Source organism: Rhinolophus ferrumequinum, chromosome 6 (genome assembly GCF_004115265.2).
Source record: "Rhinolophus ferrumequinum isolate MPI-CBG mRhiFer1 chromosome 6, mRhiFer1_v1.p, whole genome shotgun sequence".
Classification (NCBI taxonomy): domain Eukaryota; kingdom Metazoa; phylum Chordata; class Mammalia; order Chiroptera; family Rhinolophidae; genus Rhinolophus; species Rhinolophus ferrumequinum.
Window position 1 is genome coordinate 22,428,836 of NC_046289.1, and position 25,634 is coordinate 22,454,469.

General features: G+C 48.7%; 1 protein-coding gene across 5 annotated transcripts in view; it reads right to left on the reverse strand.

The window, feature by feature from the left end:
• The window catches only part of ESRRB (estrogen related receptor beta), a 167,370-nt gene that overhangs the window by 10,781 nt on the left and 130,955 nt on the right, over positions 1-25,634 (reverse strand). For all 5 annotated transcript variants that reach the window (XM_033109633.1, XM_033109630.1, XM_033109634.1 and 2 more), the window contains exons 4-5: positions 5,597-5,707; positions 4,913-5,074 (exon numbers count right to left, since the gene is read on the reverse strand). In XM_033109633.1, coding sequence (XP_032965524.1) covers positions 4,913-5,074; positions 5,597-5,707 — 273 coding nt within the window. The remainder of the gene's footprint in view (positions 1-4,912; positions 5,075-5,596; positions 5,708-25,634) is intronic.

Genomic DNA, 25,634 nt, shown 5'->3' on the forward strand with positions numbered 1-25,634 from the left:
ATGGGCTGCTTCATTTTGTGCAAGGAAGTGGAGAAACATTTAATCTTTTCTAATATTTGAAAAAGTTCAAATATTTTCTAATATTTGAAAAATGAAACACTAAAAGGAAAAAATGAGAAATAGAAACCTCTGGGAGGACGGAGGGGGAGGGGACAGAGCCGGCGACGAGATTTCCATGCAGCCATTTTTTTGTCTAGTTTTGGCTTTGGAATCTGTCCATGTTTAAGAGGTCCAAAAACAAACTTAAAAAATTAAATCAAGCACACAATAAAAGGCATGCCCCCTTTAACCCAGTAATTCCACAGCTAGGAATTTCTCCTAGAAAGAAAACTATGCTTAAATACACAGAGATAAATGGGAAAAGAGTGTTTGTTAGATCAGTTTGGAATGACCCAAAGTAGGAAACAACTTAAATGTAACTAATGTAATACATATAATTATTATATAAATGTACTTATTAGTTAAATGAATGGCACATTAGAAGCCACTAGAAAGAATGAGGTAGAACGTGTGTGTGGATGTGGAAAGATACCCAAGAGCGTAAGGAGGGCATAAGTGTAAAGTGTGCAGACACCAGAGCCAGACGGTCATTAGAATATTAGAATATAGCTTTACTGACCATGGCTGTGACCCTGGGCAAGTCCACTCCTTTGGGTCTCAGTTTCCTCTTTTGTGAAATGGGAATAACAATAGTATTAACCTCTTTGAATTAAATGAGCTAATATGTGAAACACTCAGAACTCTGCTTAGCACATGGCAATTGCTCCTATTGTATACAATTAAATGAAAGACGCATTGTCATAGTATGATCCGTGGAGTGGAGGGACACACACACACACACACACACACACACACACACACACACAGAGCTCTCTGTACAGGAAATTCCCAGAGGGATACATAAGAAAGATGAGGGATTTAGAGCTCATAATTTCTACCCCTCTGTCACATGCAACAACTTTACTAGAAGCGCATATTCTTTCTTTTATTTAAACTCAAACAAAGGGGCTGAGCCATTCTTCCCTGCTCTTCAGCAAAGCACCTTTCACTTCTGCTTTTCTGGGCTGGGCTGGGTCCCCTCCTCCATCAGCCATTCTGGGCTGGGGCTGCTGGGAGAAGCTGGGTGTGGCCCGAGCCCCCGGGAGTGCAGCGCTCTCTGCCAGGCTGCCACCCACAGCACCGGCCCCTTGACCCTGGAGGTTTGGTCCTGCCCAAGCTGGCTGCCCACTGGCCCTCTCTCCCCAGGTTTGCACGCTTCAGCTCTGCTGCCCCCAGAAAGTTGCTTTATCTGCACCAACTGATCTGATGACATTTGTGCTCTTCCCAAGCCCCCCATCCCCCAGTGATTTGACAGCACGAGCTCCTAGAATTTAAAAAAAAAAAAAAAAAGAGCGCATAATTTGTGGCAAGTGGAGTTCATAATCTGTTAATTTATTATCGTTTCTGTCGACCTGGAGGGCCATTAGTAGAGGTAATAAAGGGAGATGTAATTATAGGATCTGAGGCCACTCCAGACACAGCTGCTGTCACTCGGCGGCCCATATTTCATCGGCCGCTGGCATTCTTCTCTCCCCGGCGTGAGCCAGACGGTGGAGAGCTGGGAACAGGGCTGCTGAGGGACCCTCCATGAGGAGGCCTCTGGGGTCCCCTGCAGAGGCCGTGCACATGTCAGCTGGGGCTGGGCAGGGCTGGTGGGGACTCCCATGGCTGGCAGAAGGTTCTCCTGGCTCTGCCTGGCCTGGGAGGATAACCAGCTAATAACATCTGGAGGCTGCAATTCATCAAGTGATACCCACTGCCTATGAAAAGCTGCTGGCTCTTGTTCTAATCTCTCACTCACGGGGAACGAGAGGTGGGCACTGTCAAGACTTGGGCTTGTCCTCTGGCCAACCCAATACTTGGGGGAGGGCAACTTCAGACTGACTCAAGCAAAAGAGTGGCTGCTATTCTACGCAAATCCCAATCGGCCCAAGTTCCCCACAGGATTCACCCTGTGCAAGGGTCCTTCTGGACTTTTCCTCCACCGGCTCTGTCCATCAACCCTGAAGGCCTAACTTAGGTTCTGCTCTCTCCCCTCACAGGCTATGGTGTCCCTTCTGCCTTCAAACTCCATCCTGGCATTCCTCTAACTATCTGCCATATCAGGTATGCGGTGGGAAGAGGGTGAGTAGAGATGAAACGAGGCTGGCGGGGGTGACAACTGTTGAAGCAGGGTAATGACACATAGAAATTCATTATATTTGATCTCCCATTGTTTAAAAATTTCCATGAAAACGATTTATTTGAATTATCCATCTTATTCCCAACTGGTATCCTCGGAACAGAAATTAGTCTCATCCTTTGTATCAGCCACAACTCCTATCAAGTAACCTTACATATAGTTAATGCTCAATAAATGCATGCAAATGCAACTGTGAAGCACCGTCTGTGTGCCAGGCTCTGGACTAGAGTCTAGAGACTCCTGAGGCATGAGTTGTGGTTTCCTATGCTTACGAACAGAGGCTTGGGCTTCTCTTCAGAGATATTCCTGAGCAGTCTTAAGGAGCCAGTCCTTCTGTCTGTCCAGGAACCAAGATGGACAGGAGCCAGGAGCAGACACAAGTCCTAGGGTGGAAGCCATGCCATCCTCCCTACTCAACCTGCGCGCTCGCAGGTCGTCCGATGAGTATTCCATCTAATCTGAGATAGGATTAAGTAGATTAGTTTAAATATATCAGGCACTTGATGTGTCATCCCCCTTAATATGAGGTTTACAAGCAGCGGCAGGAGACTCTATTAATTAATTTTACCTTAAACACTAGAAGGTCAGGCCCAAATAGTTCAGCATGCAGATGTATGCAAAGTAGGCAAATTAGCGTTTGAGACAGACAAAGGAGCCCCTATGTTTATTTTATTTTGAATCAAAAAGAATTCAGTTTTGGACAAGGAGAAATGATGATAGGAAAGGAGGCTTTTAACAGTCTCAGCAACAATGATGGTGTCACAGGCCCTGCCATTTACCCAGCACAGCAGCCACTGTGTGCTGGGGCCGGGCTACGTGCCACGTCCTCCCAGCAACCCAGTGAGGGGCTCTTGAGTCCCGTTTCACAGGTGAGGACGCGGAAGCTCAGAGAAATGAAATGTCTTGCACAAGGCCACTAAGGACAGAGCTGGGATCAGAGCTCAGGTCTGCCCGAAACCAGGATCTGTGCCCTTAGGAACCATTCTGCCTTGCCCACTGCCCTCTTCGTTGGGCAGACAGGAGATGGAGCTGGGAGGTGGGAAGACACGGGGGGAAATGGGTACTACAGGGGAGACAGTGCCTTCTTGTTCTATCCTACCTGCTGGGAGGTGTTACAAGGGTGGGGTGGTAAGAGAGGGAAGCAGTGACCTGGGGATACCACCAGGAGCCATGCCCGAGCCGTTCTCAGAATGCAGTATCGGCTCAACTGGGAAGAGAGTGTGTGTGGGTGGGGAGGGGGTGCCCGGGAGCTGTGCCTGATTTGGCCCTGGGTTAGTGGAGCAATCCAGGCTGAGGTGTCGTAAGCAGTGGCCTGACCCCACACCTGTGCTGAACCAGCACAGGGCAGATTCAGAAACTACTGAGTGTGTAATCCCAGAGGCTGAGCTCCTTAGGAAGGGCCCACATCCCCAAGGAGGCCCCCCCTGAATCAAAATGCCCAGAGGCCACCGAGGAGTCCCCGAAGATGGAACTCTAGGCTTCCCTCCGGCTAAGTGACCCCAGCGCCACCTCTGAGCCATGTGTGCTCTCTGCAAGCCCCGTCTGCAGGAAGGCTTCTCCCTGGAAGCTGCAAACATGTCTCATCCAAGGACTTTCTCACGCGTCCCATCCAACTGTGGGGTCTGGCATCTAAAGCCTAGGACACCTTTGCTACCTAACCATGTATGCCGCATTCATCTTTCAGGGCCTGCGACAAACAAACAAACAAAAGGGATGTACAGACAAGAAGACAAAGAGTCCCATGTCACATAGCTGGTAAGAATCTGAGTCCATGGTGAATCACTGCCAGAGGATAACTGAATGTTGCCACCGAACTGTGGAGCCAAGTTTGCTAGAAACTTCAAGGCATAAACTGTACAGACTTTAGACATTCCCCCAAATATGTGTAATGCTACAATACGTGGGTACCAACGTCTACAAAAATAAAATAAAAAATCAACTCACACTGTTTAAGAAGAAAAACTGAAAGAGCGCTTTAGGGCCACACGCAAAGAAGAAAAGTCTGTATTGTCTGAGACACATTCCTTATACCTACTTTCCATGCCAGAAATGACCATAAAATCATGGAATCCACATAAGGAGATAGGCCTCCCTTAGAGATCAGGCAAGTGGAAACAGTGAGCACGCAACTAATGTCAGCACACGACAAATGCCCACATTTCATCCTTATGGAGCAGCCCGTGAAGGAGGTTATTCCCAGAGAGGTGTCACCTGCGCAGGGTGACACAGCTAGTAAGTGGCAGGCCCAGCATTTGAATCCCAGTGATTCCCAAGCCATGTTCTTCACCGTTTGCCCCCCGCCACCTGCTTCTAATCATTGGAAGCAAAAGAGCCAATCCCTCTTCCGCAATGTTTTCCAGCATACTTCCCATCAGGTCTACAAGAAAACCCTACTTTGGGGCCTGTAAGGATTCAAGTAACTTGCTCTTTGAATACCACTATTATAGGTGCAAGCATAGCCCCATTAGAATAACTGGGTCAGCCCCCAGCAGTTCGGGAACATGATGGGACCTGCCAAACATCCACTCCCCTCCAATCCCACAAGGAGAGAAAAGGAAACCAGAGAAAAACAGACTTCCAAGACGCCCCAGGGTTCCTGAGTTCCAGGCTCCCATGCGTCCAAAGCACAGCCACGGCGAGAGTGGCTGAGAGTCTCTGGTGACACGCTCTCCTTGGCCCTACGTGACTCACCTGGGATGTGCTTGGCCCAGCCAATGATGACCACGAGCTCCCTGTCTGCCAGGTCACAGAGAGTGGTCAGGGCCTTGATGTCGCCCTCAGGCATGCCAGGGGGGGGCATGGCGTACAGCTTGTCCGGCTCCGCCACCAGCAGGTAAGAGACAATCTTGGTCACTGCAATGACCAAAGGGGGAAAATAAGTGCCTGGGAAAGACAAAAGGGGAGGGGAGCCTGGGATGGGTCGAGGAGAAGAGTCAGCTCTGAGGAGCCCAGGAAGGTCTAATGAGGAAGGTCTAATGTGGCTGTAACCTCCCCTCTTTCTGTCCACAAAGTTGCAAGCAATGGTGATTCAGGCTGCTGAGAAATATCCCTCCAAGGGAAGCTGCCTGGTGAATTCTCCCAAGAGGAACCTGCTTCGGGTGGATGGTGAGAGAGGGGCACGTTCTGTCAGGGGGGCCCAGGCCTTCTCAGGACCGTGCTTCATTTGGAACCACATTCTGTGACACTCCATGTGGAAAGGTCTTCTGGATAAAGTGTCATTCTGAAGTACCCAACACCACCAGGCCCTGATGCCACCTCCCCAAGATCCACATGGTCCTGTAACCCAGCGGTGGGAAGATGGCATTGTCCCCAAGGGATGCCAGATGTCCCAGTACAGATGCTGGCAAAGGGGGCATGCAATGCCCTGGCACTCACATGGCTTTTTAGCAGGTGGGGAAATCTGCAAGCTCAGGTAGGGGCTGCTCTCCGAGTCCAGCCGCCGCTTGTATTTCTGGCGGCCTCCACGCACTCGATCAAGGCGCACACCTGTGGGGGAGGAAAGGGAGAAAGTCTCAGGAGTCATTCAGCATCACCAGGATGTTAGCAGAACTTGGGATTTCAACGCTGGCTAAGTTCTTCAGGGCCAGGCTCAGATGGCCTCTTACAGCTGTTCCATGGCCAGCCTCAGGCCAGATGGTTGGACAATCCTAAAACAACTGTCAAACAGTAATGGCCCATCCCAGTTGGCCAGGGCCTGGTCCTGCCTCTCCGAATTCAGCATCCTCCTGAAACCCATCCCAAGCAACCTTCAGCTCTTGAGTCTTTCTGAAAAAGAAAGAGCAATGAAAGCCCTCCTCTGAGTGTTAGGGAAAGAAGACATGCTATTTCAGACCTGCTGTGGAAGTGGGCAGGGTTGAGTCCGCTTGCCAAGGGAGGAAAGGGATCCTTGCTATTGGCAGCCACCTCGAAAGAGTCACAACAAAGATTTTCAAACTTTTCACTTAAGAAGCATCTGGGTAGGCGCTCATGGTAAATGACAGTTTCAGGATCCTACCCTCAGAGATTCTAGGATAGGGTCCTAGACAAAGTCATCCACACAAAGTCCCCACAGCATGGGGATGCAGGTAGCCCTGGTCACATCTGTAAAATCAGTGCCTCGAAGTATCTCAACAGCAGGTGCCACGCCACACTGACACCCATTTCCAAGAGCGAGGCCCAATCCTAGAGATCTGTATTGTCACTGGGTCCCTGCTGACTTCAAGAGACTGCCCCACCCCCGACGCCTGCTGTCTAGACAGACATGTGGCCCCCATCTGACACCCCCACCAGCAGAGTGGACAAGACCCAGCGTACGCTCCTCATCTAAGGGCACACAGCTCAGTCAGACTGGCCACCAAGCTATCAAATGAGGTCCAAAGTGTGAACTGACACAGGAAACACAATGGCTCTCCTTGTCTTGCCGCCATGAAATGGGCCTTGACCAAAAGACGTAAGTCTGGAGTCAGAGCCAGAGTCCGGAGAGGAAGAGAGTTCAGTGGTCTCCTTGGCGTGACCAGCTAAGGGCAACTTCTCTTCCTTTCCCCAAAGGTAGACACAGAGCCCCGGTCAATTGATCTTCAGGGCCCTGTCTCTGATCCCACCCCACTTCCTCCTTCCAGCCCTATGCTTCTTCCATCCTAGAGACAGGAGTAGTGGAAGCCGGTCCTATCAGTTCACGTCTTTCTTGGGGAGAGCGGAGAGGAAGGCAGGAATAATTGTAACTTCATAGAATGAGGATTTAGATCCCATTCAGGTCAGGGGTGATTTTCTGGCTGTTTTTTCAGGATGTACAGCTACTAAATTCCCCAGGAATAGTAGAGGAAGTTTCCTAGAGTGATGAGAACAAACGGAAGTGAAATTATGGTTTACTGACTGGGCCGGGACCGCCCGTTGGAATGCTCATGGCCCTAAAGGAACTTCTGATGACAAGTGCCCTGACACATCCCCACGCGCTTCCAGGTAAGGGCTCAGACAACATTCTCATCCTGGACGGCAAGAAGGATGCTGAGGTGCCATGCCCAGAAGACTGCCCGAGGGGACTGTCTTCTGGGGGCCAGTCACTGCTTAGCCTTTTCACCTCACAACAGGAAACAGCACTACAGCAGGACGCTTTTTACCTCACAACCTGGAAACTCCGCATCACAGCCTGCTTCCTATTCAAAGGTAAATCCCCTCGTGTGGTCATCTTGTTGGGGCCTGTGCCCATCCCCCACTATGGATACCTAAGGGAGCCAGGACCTCTTTTCTCCACCCTCTTGAGGTCAAAGATGGACTGGTGACATAGGCAGCGCCAAATGGCTTTGAATCAGGATCAAATGGCACAAAGATGGAGGGTGAGGATTGGTGAGGGCAGCAGGGCCCTCCGCAGCAGGGGTTTGGGCAGCCCTGGGTCAGACTCTCCTGGTCACTGCATCTCCTGCACTTGAGCTCTCCCTGGCTTCCCCTGGTCCTTGTTTGGCTTCTGAATGGGTTTCTTGGGCCTCCTGAGAGGCTTCCAGTGAATTCCCCTTCTGCTTTAAGGGTCAGAGTAGGTTGCAACTGACCACACCTATAGTTAGGTCATCCGGGAGCAGACCCTGAGACCAGGAAGTGCATGCAGGCAGATTATCCAGAAGGTGATCTCAGAATGAGTGTGTTCCCGAGTAGACTACAGCTGTGGGCAACGGAGGACCCTGGGAGACAGTGCAGAACATGCTTCAGCTAACCCCCTGCAGATGAGGGCCCGGGGCATTTAGCAACCTCTCCCACGGTCACTGGCACTTCATAGGTCCAGGCTGAGCAGGTTCTAGTGGCCAGAGAAAGCCCTGGGCAGAGTTGCAGTCACAAGGTGGCAGGTCAGCGCCCTGGCACATGACCGAGTGCGGAAGAGATGTGGGCGGGGCGCCAAAGGCTGCCTTTCTTCTCCAAGTGTGGTCCAGGGCCAGCAGCATCAGCACCATCTGGGCGCTTGTTACCAATGCAGAAGTCTCAGGCCTGGCCCCCAAGGAACCAGAGTCAGCAGTTTAACAAGGTGATTCCTGTGCACACGAGAGTTTGAGAAGTGCATCCAGCATCCTAGCAGATGCGGCTGTCTAATCAACTTTATCAGTCCCTGGGACCTTGAGGGGACAGCTGAATCCCATCTGGCACCAAACCTAAGTGCATGTGCTGGTAGGACTTTGGCTCACATTTGCCCCCTTACCCCTCCCCGCCCCTTTAGTGAGGGCAGAAGGAGCAGGCATACAAATGCAGGAAGGACGGTTCCTCCCTCGATTTCTTGGGGGAAAGTTCCCTGTTTGGCAGAGTTTTCCTGACCCCATCCTGTGACACAACCACAAAACACCTCCCCCTGCCCCTTACACCAGAGGGGAGCCAACCCTCCACCAAGCTCTGCTTCCCTTTGGAGAGCTGGCAAGACCAAGAATGAAAATGCCAAGCTTCGTTCATGAAGGACGGATGAGGACTCCCATTTCCTGAGCACCTACTATGCCCCAGGGTCTAATGTGGAGTCCAGGATAAGCTCCTTCACTGACTTTCTCTCCCAGAAGCCAAGCTGCCTGACCCCAAGCAGTTGTCAACAGGAATGGGAACTGCTCAACAAAAAGTAAAAAGAGGTGCCCATCCCTTAGCAAGGCAAGAAGATGGGCCATGCCACCTCTGTTTCTGCCTCATCCGCTACGTTCTCTGTCCTCCAGAGAACAGCATCTGGCCCTTAGAGGACGTTCAAAATAGTCTTGATGGATACAGCCAAGGATGTGCCTCCTTCCTCCCCACCCCCATCCAGGCTGGTACCTCTGCCAGGGCTCCAATAACACACTGGCCTTGCCCAACTGACCAAGCGCCTGGTGTGCTCAGGGGCTGCTCAGTCCTACTCCACGCTCTGTCATGGCCCCCGACGCGCAGATGGATGCGCAGGAAACCGGGACTATTACTCCCATCACCATCACCATCACCATCATCATGTCTCCTCCCCAGCCAGCACTGTGTACAACTCTCTGGAAAAATCCCATTAATAATGATAATGCGAACAGCCTAATTCACAAAGGACTTTCTGTCTATATTGCTCCATTTAATCCATAGCACATAAAGCAGGTGCTATTATCCCTATTTTTTTCAGGGAGATGTAGTAATTTTCCCAACAAAAGAACCAGCATCCGAACTCTGCCATTCCAGGGTATGACCTCCTAGGGCACAGCAAGTATAAACTCTCCTCTAAATTTTGTCCTCCAGATCTTTACAGCGCAGCGGTCAATGGCTGCAATCAATAAATGTATCAATTATCAGGTTATTCTGTTTTTTAAAAAAAGTAGCCTGTTGGGTTTGATTCTGCGCAAATGGATGCCGGGTGTGAGATGTGTCTGCTTTCCTTGCTTCCTGTCTGCTGTTCCAAGTCCTACCCTATCTATGCACAAGCCCGTCACCACTCCAGCCCATGGGATCCAGTGATCAAGGTCCCAGGCCTGTCTTGGCCCTTATGGGTTATGCGGCCTTGGTTTCATCATCGGGTACAGGGGAGGAGGCAATGGTCATACAACTCTGCTCACTGCATATGGCTTTTGTGACATTCGAACGACATCGTAATGGGAAAATGGTTCCAGTAGGCTGGCTGTCACTCCCATGGCTCTGTGCTTTGGCATTCACCTGGCTCCTCCCACTTGTGACACCCCAGGTCTCCTCCCTCATGTGACACTTCCCGCTTATTTCCCTCTATTCCCATCAGCTCTTCAATTCAGTGGGCTCTTACAGGACAGGGCCCAGGTATGTCCCACTGGCAGAGCTCCCCCCACCCCCGCACTATGCCACAGGCAGGGTTTGCTTGTGATCAGTTAGGGTAGAAAGGTCCTGTGGCAAGGACACATGCTTCCCCACCCAGGGACCTCCTTCCCATGGGCTGATGGTTGGGGCAGATGGGTCCTGACCTAAGGGAAGTGGCCTTATCCTTCCTTCTCACACTACTTCCACAGGCAATTTATGCCCTGGGTGTATATTTGAAGACCCAGTAGTAGTCTTACTGTATCTCTACTGAGAAGGCTTTCCAGCCTCCTGGCAGAGCTGGCCATGCCTTTCCTGGGCTCCCTTTGCTCATCCTGTTACAGTAACTACAGCCAAAGCAGCAGCTCTTCACAATACACCGTATACCCATCTCACTGGTGGACTATGGGCACCTCCTGGGCAAGGACTTCCATTCATCTTTGTAGCCCAATCAAGTGTCTGAGTAAAATGATGTGCCCAGCTAAAAGGAAGCCCTTTGGACTTAGGAAACAGAAGAACGTCCAGGTCTGGTCCTTTCCCCAGCTTCCACTTATCCCTACAGACTCCAGAAATTTACTCCTTCAAGGCAGCCCATTCCTCATGGAAGTTTCCCCGTGTATTGAGCTGAATTCTGTCTCCACATCACTTCCTCTCCTTCACCCCATCCAACAAGACCAACCCTTCCAGAAGACAACCCTTTATGGACTTGAACATCCTTTGGCACCCTCCTTCCATGGCCAAGCAACCTTTCTTTTCTATATTTGTACAGTGTTTTCAGGCCAGTCACCTCCCTACCTAGAAGGCATTTGACTTTATTAATGTGATCTTCTCTGAACTGAGAAGGGTCAGCTTCTCAACGGCAGAGACAGCAAACAGAGGTCTGAATTCCTCTGCATTCTGCCTAAACAGACATTGGTCAACTATGTTTATACGTATTATCAGCCAACATGTCGTTATATTTTCTTGAATATATTGCTCACAATTTTAGTAAACAAGAAGCCCCTCCCCAAGAGGTAATGGTATAGCCTGGGTTCTCATCCTGAGATCTACAGCAAGATGTTGGATAATGAATCCTTTAGAAGTGGATCCCCAAATTCTAACAGTTGGGTCTGGCAGGCGTTATTAGTTGTCTACTCAATTGTCACTCCACTCTCCCTCGTCCATGCTGACAGAACCTGGGCTTTGTGGAGACAACGTGACGTAGCCAGTCCCAGCAATCCTGTTCCCTACTTCCCCAGTTTCCCTGGTAACCACGGCTGGTCATATGATCTGGTTCTGGCCAATGAGATACAAGGGGAACTCCACGGTGGGGGCTTCTGGAAATGGTTTTGCTTCTCTGATAAAAGAGACAAACATGTTGATGGCGTGATTTTTGCTTTTCTCCTGCCCTGACCTGGAAGGTGAGGCCTGGAGCTGTGGCAACCACCTTGCAGCCATGATGCAGCCGTGTGAGGACACGAAGGGACACCCGAGAAGAAAACGCCTGAGCCCCTGATGCTGCGGCTCAGGCCTGTGCAACGCCAGCCATTGCCCATCGCCAGACTTGTTGTTAGCGGGGAAATCAATCTCACTCATCAGCGCGTTGGCCACGGCCGTGTTTCCCCGAAAATAAGACCTAACCGGAAGATAAGCCCTAGCATGATTTGTCAGGAGGACATCCCCTGAACATAAGCCCTAATGCGTCTTTTGGAGCAAAAATTAATGTAAGACCCGGTCTTATTTTTGGGGAAACACGGTAGCAGTCAAGGTCTCTGTAACTTGCAGCAGAGGGCAACGCTCACTGGTACAATGGGCAATTACTTTTACGTCAGGATGCTTAAATCTTACACACACCAAACTGACACAAAAAAGAAAGAGGCGATGCACTGAAAATGAGAGTTGCCTTATTATTTGTGTTCTTATAGTAGCAAAATATCTAAAAACCTGACTCAGGGATCATATCAAAATCCTAATTAACTTACCATTACTGTCAAGGATTATTAGTTTGTATCACCTTATTGATACTTTCTGAATTTAAACAAGCATTAATAAGACTCACGTATGACGTGTACCCGATCTCCAAATATTGCAATAAATACATTTCCTTTGTGTTAACCACTGTTCAACACTGTTTAATCTCTTCACATGTGCAGGCCCAAATTTAAGTGTGTATAATAAAAGTGTGCCATGCATACAAAGAAGATTGAGAATCACTGGATACATGTACCTCTGTAGACGGAGGCCTTTAGTTGAGCCCAGGACTGCATAAGGCGCTGTCCCCTTCTAGGCCAACATGATAACCCCCCAAAATCTTGTAGATACAAGTATAAGCAGGACTTCGCGTCTACTGACCAGCTGTTCCCTGATCCTGGCTTGTGCCCTGAGCATTACATGGATATTATTTCACTGAAGGATTACAACAACCCTATGAGGGAGCTCCTATTATTATCCTATTTTACAGCTGGAGAAAGTGAGGCTAAGAGAGGCTGAGTAACTTGCCACGGCCACACAGGCAGAAATGGAGTCTGACTCCAGAGCCCAGGGTCTCCAGCACTCTGGCAGCCTCCATTTTTCAAAGTGTGCAGAGTATCCATGGTAGAAGAAAAGCTGCGGAGAGACCCTGGGCCAGGGCCGCAAAGCACACCTCCCAGAGCACCAGGCACCTGGAGTTTGGTCTGAATGGTGCTCCGGGAGATGCACCTGACAGTACACAGCAGCCTGTGTGGCCTCGGCTGAGAACAGCGTCACTCACAGCTGGTGGGAAGATCCTGCCCAGCGGTCATTTGAGATTCACCTGTGTCTAATGTGCAGAAGACCCCTCCCATGGGGTCCACGCTGTCAGAGCTGGTGCCAGCTCCTGGTGGCGGCCTGCCTGTGCTTCTTGGTCCCTCCAGTCCCACAGTCGGCTCTTGTCTGTCCTGCTCTGTCGGTCCGAGATCCCTTATCCTCCAGCTTCCTACTAGGTGTACGCAGCAGAACAGGAGGGGGCAGGGAACGTGGGGTATTTATTCCTGACTCCCATCGCTTCCGTCCCTTCCTGCTGGGTGGCACTGTGGCCGAGACTTTGCCACAGTTCTCTCTGGCTTCCTGGAGCAATCCCCAACCCAATGTCTTCAGGTTGGGGGTGTTAAAGGCTCCCCACTGTTGCTAGTCCCGGGGCATGGGGTACGGGGTACGTCACCACCTCTGGCTGGCATTGCCTTGGCTCCACCCCTCCCCTCTGTAAATAGCTCCTCCATTAAATCCTCTTCGGTGACTCTGTGAGGGGACATGCGTACCTGCTCAGCCCTGACCAACACAGCGGGGACGTAGGATGGGTTTAGGAACCCTCATAAGGGACGGGGAAAGACAAGTGGACAGAGGGCAGAACCACGTCCCTGCTGAGATGCTCCATCCTAACGTCTGGATGCAAAAGCCCAGGGAACCTCTTGGCTATGGCTTCCCAGCTTGCCTGGTGACTCCGTTTATTTTAAGAGCAGAAACTGTGTAGAGGCCCGGAGAGTTCTGTGCCTCTAAAGCAGAACAAAAAAGCACTAGGCTCAGGGTCAGACCTGACTCTACCTTTTACTACCTGAGTGACCTGGAGCAAGTTTCTTCACTTCTCTCGGCCTCGATTTCTGCTCCTGTAAATGGGGATAATAACAGTACTTGCCTTGTAGGATTGTTGTGAGGATGAAATGAGTTACCACATGTAAGCATTTAAAATTATGTAGACAGCATGTAGTAAGGGCTCAATACATGGTAGCTAATATCATTCAGACAACTTCAGCCTTTATACTGCCCCATATCTTGACTGATATTCTGGCAGTGATATTGTACTCTAGTTTTGCAAGATGTCACCATTGGGAGAAACTGGCTAAAGGCCGCATGGGATCTCTGTGTCTTATTTCTTACAACTACGTGTGATTCTACAACTCAAAATAGAAAGGCTAATTAAAAAAATTTTTTAACTACTTGTGGAAATGTAAAACGATGCGGCTGTTGTGGAAAACAACTTGGTGATTCCTCAAAAAGCTAAACAGAATTATCACATGACCTAGCAATTCCACTTCTCGGAATACACCCCCACAGAATCGCAACCAGGAACTCAAACAGATACTTGCACGCCAATGTCCGCGGCAGCATTATTCACAAATAGCCAAAAGGTGGAGGCAACCCAAGTGTCTATTGACAGGGGAATGGATAAACAAATTGTGGCCCACACATACAATGGAGTATTCCTCAGCCATAAAAGGGAATACAGTTCGGACACCTGCTACCACATCGATGAACCTGGAAACCATTATACTAAGTGAAATAAGCCAGACACAAAGGGAAAGATACTGAATGATTTCACTTGTAAGAAACATCTAGAATAGACAAAAAGTAGATTGACGGTTACCAAGAAGCGGGGGAAAGGGAGAATGGGGAGTTATTATTTAATGAGTAAAGAGTTTCTGGTTGGGATGATAAAAAAAAGTTTTGGAAATAGTGGTGATGGTCGCAAAACATTGTGAATGTACTCAGTATCACTGAATTATGCGCTTAAAAATGGTTTTTAAAATGGGAGTTTTGTTATATACCAGGGGTGCCCCCAAAATATATACAATGACTTGTAGTCATCTTTTGTTATCGGTATATACTGAGTACTACAATTTTAATAGAGTTTTTTCCTGTCTTAAAATGTGTATCCATTTTTTAGGCATCCTCTGTTTATTTTGTCACAATTAAAAACATTAATAATGTAATACAGTTAAAACCATTGAATTGTACACTTTAAATGGGTGAATTTTATTTCAATAAAGCCATTAAAAGATTTTAAAAAATACTTCACCTTTCTCAGGTTAGTAGAATAAGATAACATAAAATGGTGTGAAACATAGCAAAATGCTTGGTACACAGTAGGCAGTTAGCAGTGATTTCTTCCCTTTCATCTGCCTATTGAAGATAGTAGGATATGACTTGAACTGCCAGCTTCCTTTTGGGGAAGAGAAACACAGCCTCTGAGTTGTAACTACTATGGATCAGATGTGTGGAACAAAAACCCCCAAGAAACTAAGGTTCGGGGAGTTAAATATTGTGCCCAGGGGCACACAGCTCCGACACACGCACTCTCCTGAATATGCCCACAGCGCCCAGTGGTCGCCTGTCTCCAACACTATGACAGAGACTCTGCCCGTGGCTGTAGTCACACGGCCTCCACCCCCACCAGTCTCATCACTGGGCTGTTGTCCCCATGTTTGCAGTGCCCAATCCCACTTCTAGTTTGGAGCACAGGAAATAGCAAAGAAGCGGCAGGACCCCTCTGGGGCAGAAACTCCTTGAGAGGGGAGTGGCGCTCCCCAAACCTCTTGGGAACCCCTGCCCCATCTGCTGACCTCTCCAACCTACGGCAGGCACGGCAGAGCACCCTGAGCTGGCGGCTGCCCCGTCTTGGATCAAATGTCCGCTTGCTGACTTGATAAGATTGGGCTTCTGACTTTTTTCTTAATGGAAGTAAAATAATTCCCACTTCCCTCCACCCCACTCCTTTCTTCTTGGTTTCCTTCCCTAAGCTGGATGAGAGCCCAGTCTTTCGGAAGTAAAAATAGCCGAGTGTGCAGGGACAGCAGCAGCGGGGGGCAGCTTAAATTTCTCTCATTTATACCCAGGCACTAAAAATAACCAGTGAGAGCTCTGAAAAGCGCGGCCCTGCACCTGGCCCAGAGCCTGTCCCAGGCACTGCCCCTGTCACATTTCTCTTCCCACAGGAAAGGCTCAGCCAAGGCCGGAGAGGGAAAGGCCTCTGAGCCGTGTCCTTCTCCTGCCTCCTCTGCAGAGCTGCTGTCCACGTCTAAGGGCAGGGGCTCTCCTGACATTGCCAAGTTCTCATCGTCAAGAAGGCCCTTCTCTTCCCCTTCCGGGAAGTCCGTCTCCCCCCCTCAAATTCAGTGGCCTTGGTTTATTAATGATGGAAGCAGGTTCACATGTGTGCAAAGCTTCACAGTTTACAAAGCTATTTCCACACCTCCTTTGATCTGCATAACAGATACATGATTATTATTTTCCATGTAAACACTGACGCTCAGAAAGGCCGGGTGCCGTGCTCATGGAAACATAGCCAGGAAACGTCAGAGGGAGGATTGGAATCTTGATCTCCCAGCCCTAGCTCTATTGCGCTGGACTTGAGAGCACCTGTCCTGTATAATCATAGAATATTCTGGAAAGTCTTTGAACTACACAGACGTTGAGGACTTGCCCTGCATCAGTAGCTCTGCGGTGATGTCCAGGATACTTTTTCAAAGGTCCTCTAGTGATTCTGATTATCAGTCAGGTCTGTGGAGCACGGCGCCAAACCTCTTTTGTTTTTTCAATACTTTCATCTGACCTGTGTTCTTCCCAAGGGCCTTGGGGGTTGACTCTTTGCCTCTAAGTTCCACCAAACTATAGTGGACCCATCTCCAGGAAGAAGAGGAAAACACCCAGGGGTGGTGTGGGTACCCAGAGTTCCTGAGGGCCACGAGGCTGTGGGTCACGCGGGCAACCTGATGGGTGTCACAGCCCAGCAGAATGCCCACACGACTCGTCCACATCCTCTGCGTATGTGGGACTGTCTTCAGCCACCTGTCCTGTGGGGATTTCTGGGTGGCAGGTGAGCTCACCTTGCTGCCTCAGAAAGGATGGTTATTTTGGGCTGCTTCTTACCCGGGTGCCATATCATCACGGTAGAGTGCTTCATGCTGGAGTCAATGAAAGCCAAGAGAGAGAGTCCTGTGGGATGTGCCACCCAATATTCTGGGGCTTGCGGCAACTGGTCCAGGGTAGGTAAAATGGTACCGAGGGGTGAGCCCCCAGCCTCCTGCCTGTTAGAGAAGTACCCATCTCATGCTGCTCTCTCCTGGAGATCCTTCTCACCCAGCGTACCATATCCCCAAGGATATTTCCACAAGCCTGTGCTATGGCTGCATTCCCAGCTACCAAGAAGTCCCCAAAACTATACACCCAGAGAGGAAAACTTCTCAGCCCAGCCTCCCCTTCCTTTCCCTCCCTCTTTTTTCTCCTTGGAGGAAGGGCTATGGGCTTTGCTGCTGGCCAAGCCATCTACACTGAGTTGAAACAGGTTTCTTAGAAGGAATTTCTGCATAACCAAGGAGACTAGATTCCACCCAGCTTTGTTATTTACTAACTCTGTGGCCTTAGGCAAATTATTTAAACTCAAATGCACCAGATCAGGCATGGCAAATAACTATTGGCAGTGCTACAGCCCTCCATTTCCTAGTCTGTGGCAGACATTGCTAATCACTCATGACACTCTTGCCTACTGATCCCAGGCACTGCCTAAAAAGCCTTTCAATCATGCATTCTAGGCAGCCACTTCCCACCCTAGAGCTGACAGTTCATCTAAAGGCAATTTGCCATCCTGGAACCTGGATGGTTCCTCAGGTTTTTCTACCTCTAAAAGTCTGATTCTGCAACAACAGGCCTCACTCTGGCTTCAGGAACGTCTTAGGTGGGCTTTACAGGTTCTATGAAACTCCTAAGAAGTCTGCAAAATTTTACGTGTTGGTACTTGTGCATATTTTATGGTAGTGTTTAACTGGATTTTCAAAAGGATTTGTGAATCCCTAAATCAAGAATAATTGTGTTATAGGCTGTCAGAGTGAACAAGCACGCAAATAAACAAATGAATAAATAAGACTGGGAGAAACTCGAAGAGAAAGTAAACAAGGGGCTACAGTAGAAAGTAATGAAGTGGGAAGAGAGGCCTTTCTGAGATGACATTGAAGTTGAATCTAGAGGATATGGAGCCAGTCACGGGAGGGCATCCCAGGCAGAGGAAACAGCCTGAGGATCTTACGGTGGGAAAGCGCCTGTCGTGCTTGAAAATCCAAAGTAAACGTTGAGGCTGGCACAGAGTGAATAGGAGTGAGGGGGTAGGAGAGGAATGGTGTGAGATGGCAGGGAACAGGCTGGGAGGGGCTACACCATGCAGGGTCTTGAAAACCAGAGTAAAGTGTTTAGATTTTATTCTACGTGCAATGGAAAGTAAGAAATACCCCCACTTGACTGTTTCTTTCTTTCTTTTTTTTTTTTTTCCAAGGAAATGTGAAGCGAGGTCATCAGCCAAGAAGTGGGGAGAGAGGCTATGGGAGATTCAAAACTGCCTTCTAGATCACAGAAGACAACCAATTTTATAGTATGATGAAGAGTATGTATCCCAAATCAATGACCAACATTCCGCTTTGTGGTACAGCTCTAGGGCTTTGCCCTGTAAAGTGGGAGCCAGATGAAAATGGCCACTATCATTATTCCCGTTTTACAGAGGAGGAAAGGGAGGCTTAAAGAGACTCAAGTAAATTGCCCAAGGAGCTGGTCAGTGTGACGCTGGGGTCTCACTGGGTCTGCATGACCACTGAACCCGTGATCCAATGCTCTGAATCACCAGAAGCCCTGAATGAACAGTAATGAGGACTCAGCCCAGATAACATCATCTCCCATGACTTCACTCAATCAATACTTCCCCAGTCAGAGGTCATCATGCCTCAGCGGCCTAGACGCTTCAGGCCACATGGAATGATCTTGTGAGCCATCAGACATATGTGTGTGTGCACGTGTGTGTGTGTGTGTCTGTGTGCATGTAGGATAGAAAGTGGTCCGGGGGATACAAACATACATCAGAGTTCTTGGGCTCTAGTTCAAAGCTGTTCACTGAAGTGCAGGAGAGGTGGTCTGTTTCAGAACACTAATGTATTTTGGAAAAGAAAAAGAATTTTTAAAGGTAAGCCATCTCTCATCTTCTTTCTTCATTCACAGGGCCAGAAAAGTGGTATTTCTGGCATTGGATAGAGGCAGAATACTCTATAAATACAAAGCCATTAAACCCCATGCAGCGGGAACCTGATCAGGGCCTCCTTTTAATTTCCTGACATGAGCTGGCCACTAACCCAATTACCCAGAATCCCCGGAGGAGCTCTCCGCCTTCCCAACAAGCACAAAGAGAGTGAGAGCATATTGCATGGATGTCAGCCCAGCTTTCACTGAAATCAAATATCTTTTAGAAAACACTTGGGGAAAGACAGGCAGGGGCTAAGGGGAGGAGGAAACAGAGTGGGATCAGGAGACTGGTGGCTTGAGAGAGGTGAAGTGAGGTGAGGAGAAGGGGGAAGTTTGCAGGGACAAGCTGTCTAGGGAGAGTTGTTGAAACCCCAGACTGTACTAAAGACTTGGGGGGGAGGGGCCTCTATGAAATGCAGCAAATGGTTTTCCATGTTCTTCTGGCCTAGACGCTGTCAGGCCACACCCTAGCCAGGCTGCAATTGCGAAGCTGGCCTATTAGGGGAAAGCTTCCTCACTGACTTCCTAGGAGAACCTCTCATCCTGATTTTAGACCCCAGACAGGGGGCCAACCCAGGACTTTTGTCACCTCTAAGATCCCCACCAACAAATCCACACAATGGGCAGGCTGCTGAAAAGTTGAGTGCAAAGGAGACTGTCTTTGAATCAAATACCATTATAACACGCCCAGAAAGCTGACATCTTAAAGCATTCCCACAGTGGATTCCACCAGAGTTGACCCATCTGGTCCCTTCCTTGACCTGCTGATGGAGAGTTGGTTTCAACACTCCTGCTCTACAGGTGAAGAAATAGAGGCCAGAAGCGTGAGAATAATATAGACAGCAAAAATACCTCAGTGCCAGGAGGTGGACATGGGCACCAACTCCTAACCCAGTGCAGATTTTGTATTCAATTCTTTATAAAAAGAATAATCACTTTTTTCCCCCTTGAAAATACAGATGTTCATATATTGGGTTTGCTTAAAGCGAGACAGACCCTTGGACTTCCACAGCTGATTCCAGAGCCAGCAGCAGCTTCGAGGTAGAGGCTGAGCCAAAGGAAGCCATAGGTCTGACCTCTTCCCCAGCCGTTGCTGGGCCCGTCAAATCATTCAGCAGTCTCTCGGGTTATTTTACTTAAGAAAGGAAAAACTGTAAAAGACATCCAGAGCTGCTGGATAGGAGAGGGGAAACAGCGTTCAGATGCGTAGGTGACATGGGGAGGAAGGGAAGGCTGGCATCCACATTCTCGCCTTCTCCAGCGTCCTGTCCCCACCAAGATCCAGGACACCAGCCCCGGGCTCCCCCATGCCTGAGGCCCACTGTGGAAACTTAAAGAGGGGAGCAGCCCTGGGAAAGCTGGAGTTTGCCTTTCAGAGTCAGGTCAGAGCCAGAGGAAAGAGAGGGAGGCAGGGAGCCCATGCTGGTCCCGGGAGCCTGGCTCCTGCACATGAGGGGGGTGGACACCCAAACAAAAGCAGGAGTCAGGGCAGCTGCCAAGAGCCCCTGCCTGGCAGGGACCCAGGCTCCTCAATGAGGCACACACCTCCTAAGGGGGCTGGTCCCCATGGAGCTTCAGATCCCAGGATCTCGCCAAGGCTCTGTACTGCAGGGACGGAAACTAAATGGAGGCACTCTGCTTTGTCCACACTCAGAGCCTTTGTGTCATCCTCCCCCCTTTGGATTTAGAACTGCCAGTGCTGGGATGAGGGTCGGGGAGGGGAATGTTATGGTGGCTGCCCCTTCCTCCTTCAGGCAGAGCTCTGGCAAGGGCCTCTCCAGGCTGGACCCCAGGAAGATTACCTCAGCACATCTGCCCACTCCTGTGGGCAGCCGCAGATGCCCCAGGCTGCTACCCTAGTTAGTGGCCTGTCCTGCATCCTACATCCTGAGCCAACCACAGGGCTATTTACAAGAGGGGTTGGTCAGAGCCTGCGACCACCCTGCACTGCCTCCCCACCTGAGGCCGCGTTTCTCTCTGGCCTGCATTCCCACGTCCCCAGACCATCGTCCTGGGACACACATCATCCATCTCACTTCTCTTAACTGGTTGGCCAGGTACCTGTGCTGCTGTTGCCAATCAACTGTGCACTTGGCCACCTGCTTCTCTGCCATAGGTGGTTCCCGTTTCATTCCCTTTCTGGAGGGCCACTAGGAAATACCCCCACTGGGTAGTACCTAAAGAGACTCTTCAATGTTGCAAGATCCAGGAGTTCCAAGTGGTGGTCTCCACTTTTTTCTCATCTCTCCTTCTACCTCCTCCTGCTCTTTAGCTCACAATCCTGGGAGGTGGGGCCAGGTGGCCTGGGGTTGGAAGCCTCCTTCAACCCTGATCTATGTCACAGGGAGCAGGCAGAGCATGGAACATGGGGAAGCTCCTGGCTCTGGCTCCAGCTCCTCTTGAACTGGTGCATGACTGAGGGGAGAGTCATTTCACCCCAACCTCTGCAGGACTCAATTCTGTCACCCTTAAAATTCAGGGGTAGGGATCTAGTCAAGATGGTGGAGGTAGATGCTGTGCTCACCTCCTCTCATGACCATTTCAAAATTACAACTTAACTACAGAACAACCACTGATGAGAATCCCCTGAAGTCTAGCTGCACTGAAGCCCTACAACTAAAGACAAACAGAAGAAGCCACCTTGAGACTGGTAGGAGGGGTGAAGACACAGAACAGCATGTGACCATTAAAAATCAAAAGGGATATCTCAGCTGAAGAGGTCCCCCCTGGAGGAGAGAGGGGTCCCAGCCCTAAACCAGGCTCCCCAGCCCAGGGCTTCAGTGCTGGGGAGAGAAGTCCTTGTAACTTCTGGCTGTGAAAACCAGCAGAGATTGTGGCTGGGCAAGACAAGAGCGGCTGCAGTCCCAGGCGATCCTCTTAAAGGGCCCGCGCACAGACTTACTCACTGACAAACTCACTCACTCTGAGCTCCAGTGCTGGGGCAGCAGCTTGAAAGTCATGAGAGACATATGGGGAGGGACTGAATTGTCTGGCTTCAGCACAAGGGCTAGAGAGGAAGCTTTTCCTTGACAAAGGAGCTGGCAGAAGCCGTTGTTTCTTTGTTGAGCTTTCCCCTTCTCTGCATGGAGACACAGGTGGCCGCTATATCTCCACCAACCTGACTAACATCGTTCATTAACCCTGGTTCCCTGAGACCCCGCCCCACCTAAATTTTGGGCCCAACCAAGCTGCTTCCAGTGGCTTTTCCATATAAAAGGTCTGTCTTGGCTTTACTATGGACTTTCCTAAAATCTCTCAGAGGTTCACAAGACCCAAACAAGTAGCATCTGGCTTTGGTGAGTCCTTTACCTCTGGGTGAGCAGCCCTAAGCCCAGCACTAGGAACAGCCAGCCTTGGCTCCCTGCTTGGCCTCTCGAGGCACCTCTAAGCCCAGCATGGGTAACGGCCATCTGCAGATTGCTTTGTAGTTCATTCTAGGTGGCCCCAGGCAGTGTGTAGGCTGCCGTTGAACTTGGTCAGCTGGGAGGCTCCTTCTAGGAGACCCCAGGGCTGGTATAGAAAGTGGGCAGTTTCGGACCCAGATGGAGCATCATCTGGCTGACTCCAAGGATGACACACTCATAGGGCCAACTGGACAGGCACCAGAGCCCCACTAAAGTGAATCCTACTCTATAGGGTCAGCCCCTGCACAACAGCCCCTCCACTGTAGTCACAGGTAGTCCTCACAACCAGGGAGCCCATGGGTCAGTCACATTGATATACAATTGATGTGCACACTGATGTGCAATTATCAACCAAGACTCAACGACAAGAGGAGGGCACATGCAACCCACACAAGGGACACTCCTGGAGAGGCTAGGTCAGGTGAGCAGAGAGACTGCATCACTGGACCCAACAGCACATCTACTACACAAGGCCACTCCACGAAGACTGGGAAACATAGCAGCCCTACCTAATACATAGAACAAACACAGGGAGGTAGCCAGAATGGGGAGACAAAGAAACATGACCCAAATAAAGGAACAGAACAAAGCTCCAGAAAAAGAATTAAACAAAATGGAGAGAAGCAATCTACCAGATGCAGAGCTCAAAACACTGGTTTTAAGAACGCTCAGTGAGCTCAGGGAGAACGTCAACAAAGAGAAAACATGAAAATGAAGGTAGAAAACATAAAAAAGAACCAGTCAGAAATAAAGAAGATAATAACTGAAATGAAGAATACATAGGAGGAAATCAACAATACATGAGATGAAGCAGAGGATTGAATGAGTGAGTTAGAAGATAAGGTAACAGAAAACACCCAAACAGAACAGCAAAAAGAAAAAGGAATCCAAAGAAATGAGGACAGTTTAAGGGACCTGGCACAACATCAAGCATACCAACATTTACATCATAGGACCAGAAGGAACTGGAAACCTATCTGAAGAAATAATGATGAAAAATTTTCCTAACCTGGTGAAGAAAGTAAATATACAAGCCCAGGAAGCTCAGAGTGCCAAATAACATGAACCCAAAGAGGCCCACACCAAGACACATCATAATTAAAATGCCAAAGGTTAAAGACAAAAAAAAAAGAATCTTAAAAGCAGAAGAGAAAAGCAGTTAGTTACCCACAAGGGAGTTCCCATAAGACTATCAGCTGATTTCTCAACAGAAACTTTGCGGGCCAGAAGGGACTGGCAAGAAATATTCAAAGTGATGAAAAATAAGGACCTACAACCAAGATTACTCTACCCAGCAAAGATATCATTTAGAATTGAAAGACAGATAAAGTGCTTCCTAGACAAGAAAATGCTAAAGAAGTTCATCAACACCAAACCAGAATTACAAGGAATCTTAGAGGGACTTCTTTAAGACAACAACAATAATAATAATAATAAAATGGCAATGACTACATATCTATCAACAATGACTTTCAATGTAAATGGATTAAGTGCTCCCATCAAAAGATAGAGTGGCTGAATGGATAAGAAAACAAGACCCTTACATATGATGTCTATAAGAGACTCACTTCAGATTGAAATACACACACAGACTGAAAGTAAAGGGATGGGAAAAGACATTTCATGACAGTGGAAAAAAAAATAGCAATACTTATACCAGACAAAATAGACTTTAAAACAAAGTCTTTATAACAAGAGACATAAAAAGACCCAGTAATCCCACTACAAGTTATTTATCCAAAGAAACCCAAAATGCTACTTTGAGGGGACATATGTATCCATATGTTCATTGCAGCATTATTTACAATGACCAAGATGTGGAGGCAGCCTGGGTGTCCCTCGATGGAAGAATGGACAAAGAGTAGTGTTATATACAAGTACATACAATGGAATATTGCTCGGCCAGGGAAGGGAATGTGTTGGCAGTAAAATAGTGTAGTAATAATTTTTAAAAAATGATTGCATGTTGTGCAGCATGGATGGACCTGGAGGATATTGTGCTGAGTGGAGTGTCAGACAGGGAAAGACAAATGCAATAAGATTTTTTTATATGTGAAATCTAAAGAACAAAATAAACAAACTAACAAAACAGAAACAAACAAAACAGAAACAAACTCATAGATACAGAGAACATTTTGATGGTTACCAGATGGGAAGGGGGTTGGGGGTGGGTGAAAAGGGCAAAGGGATTAAGAAGCACAAATTGGTTGTTACAAAGTAGTCATGGGGATGTAGGGTGTAGCATAAGCAATATAGTCAATAGTATTGTGGTAACTATGTATGGTGTCAAATGGGTACTAGATTTATCAAGGTGATAGATAGGAGGGGGTTGGAGGACAGGGTGAAAAAGGTGAAGGGATTAAGAAATACAAATTGGTAGTTACAAATAGGGGACGTAGAGTACAACAGGGAATATACTCAATAATATGGTAATAACTACGTATAGTGCCAGGTGGGTACTATACCAGTCAGAGGAAATCATTCTTAAATTATAATGTCTAACCACTATGCTTTACACCTGAAATTAATATAAAAAATATTGAATGCCAACTGTAATTGAAAATTTAAAAAGGGGGAGGTGAAGGGGAATAAGAGGCTCAAATTTCCAGGCACAAAACAAGTCATGGGGATGTGACCTACAGCATGGGGAGTAGCGTGGTAGGTGTCAGATGGTCGCTGGACTTATCATGGTGATCACTTCTTTAGGTCTATAAATGTTAAATAACTATTGTGTACACCTGAAACTAATATAATAGTGTATGTTAATTACATTTTAATAAAAATCTTTTTCTAAAATTCAGGAGTACATTAATAGCAACTCAGCTTCCTTCTGCTGCTCTGAGTTCCTCAGATGCCGTAAAGTAAGAAGAGAGGCCACATGCTTCAAACAGGAAAGGCTGTTGTACAGCTGGCCCCAGCTTGACCCAGTGTCCTGACAGCCAGCTTCCCAGAACAAGGTGGCAGCCCCCACCCTCACAGGCTCAAGAGCAAATAACCTCTCTGAGACTTGCACCCTCAAGTTGGTTCCCCATGGCACGCAGAGGGGAAAGTCAAGAGACCAGCACTGAAGCATGCCAATGAGGGCCTGTGTGCCTCAGTTTCCTCATCTGTGAACCCCATGAAGCTCCGGAGGAGCAGAAAGAGCCTGGTGTGGGAGCCAGGGGACCCAGTTCAGACACTAGCTTGGGTCACGCCCTACACAGGGGTAAGACCAACATTGTGGAGAGTCAAAACAAACCAACACATAGTCTTTCAGCAGGTCCAAGGCAGCCCATTTTTAATCTAGAAAGAAGGCTGTTTCTTCATTTGATCCCCCAAGGAAGCAGCCGGCTGGCCTTCTCCATTTCAAAAGGGTTAAAAGAAGTGACTAATGAGAAATGCAGCTACGTAGACACTGGGGTCGTTGAGGAACCGCTTGAAGAGCTTCTGTTTTACAGCTGTGGACACTGGGCTGAGCTGAGGTGAATAGGGGGGACGTGGAATGGAAAATGGAGGGAGGGAGCCTCCGATTTCCAGGACACAAGAAG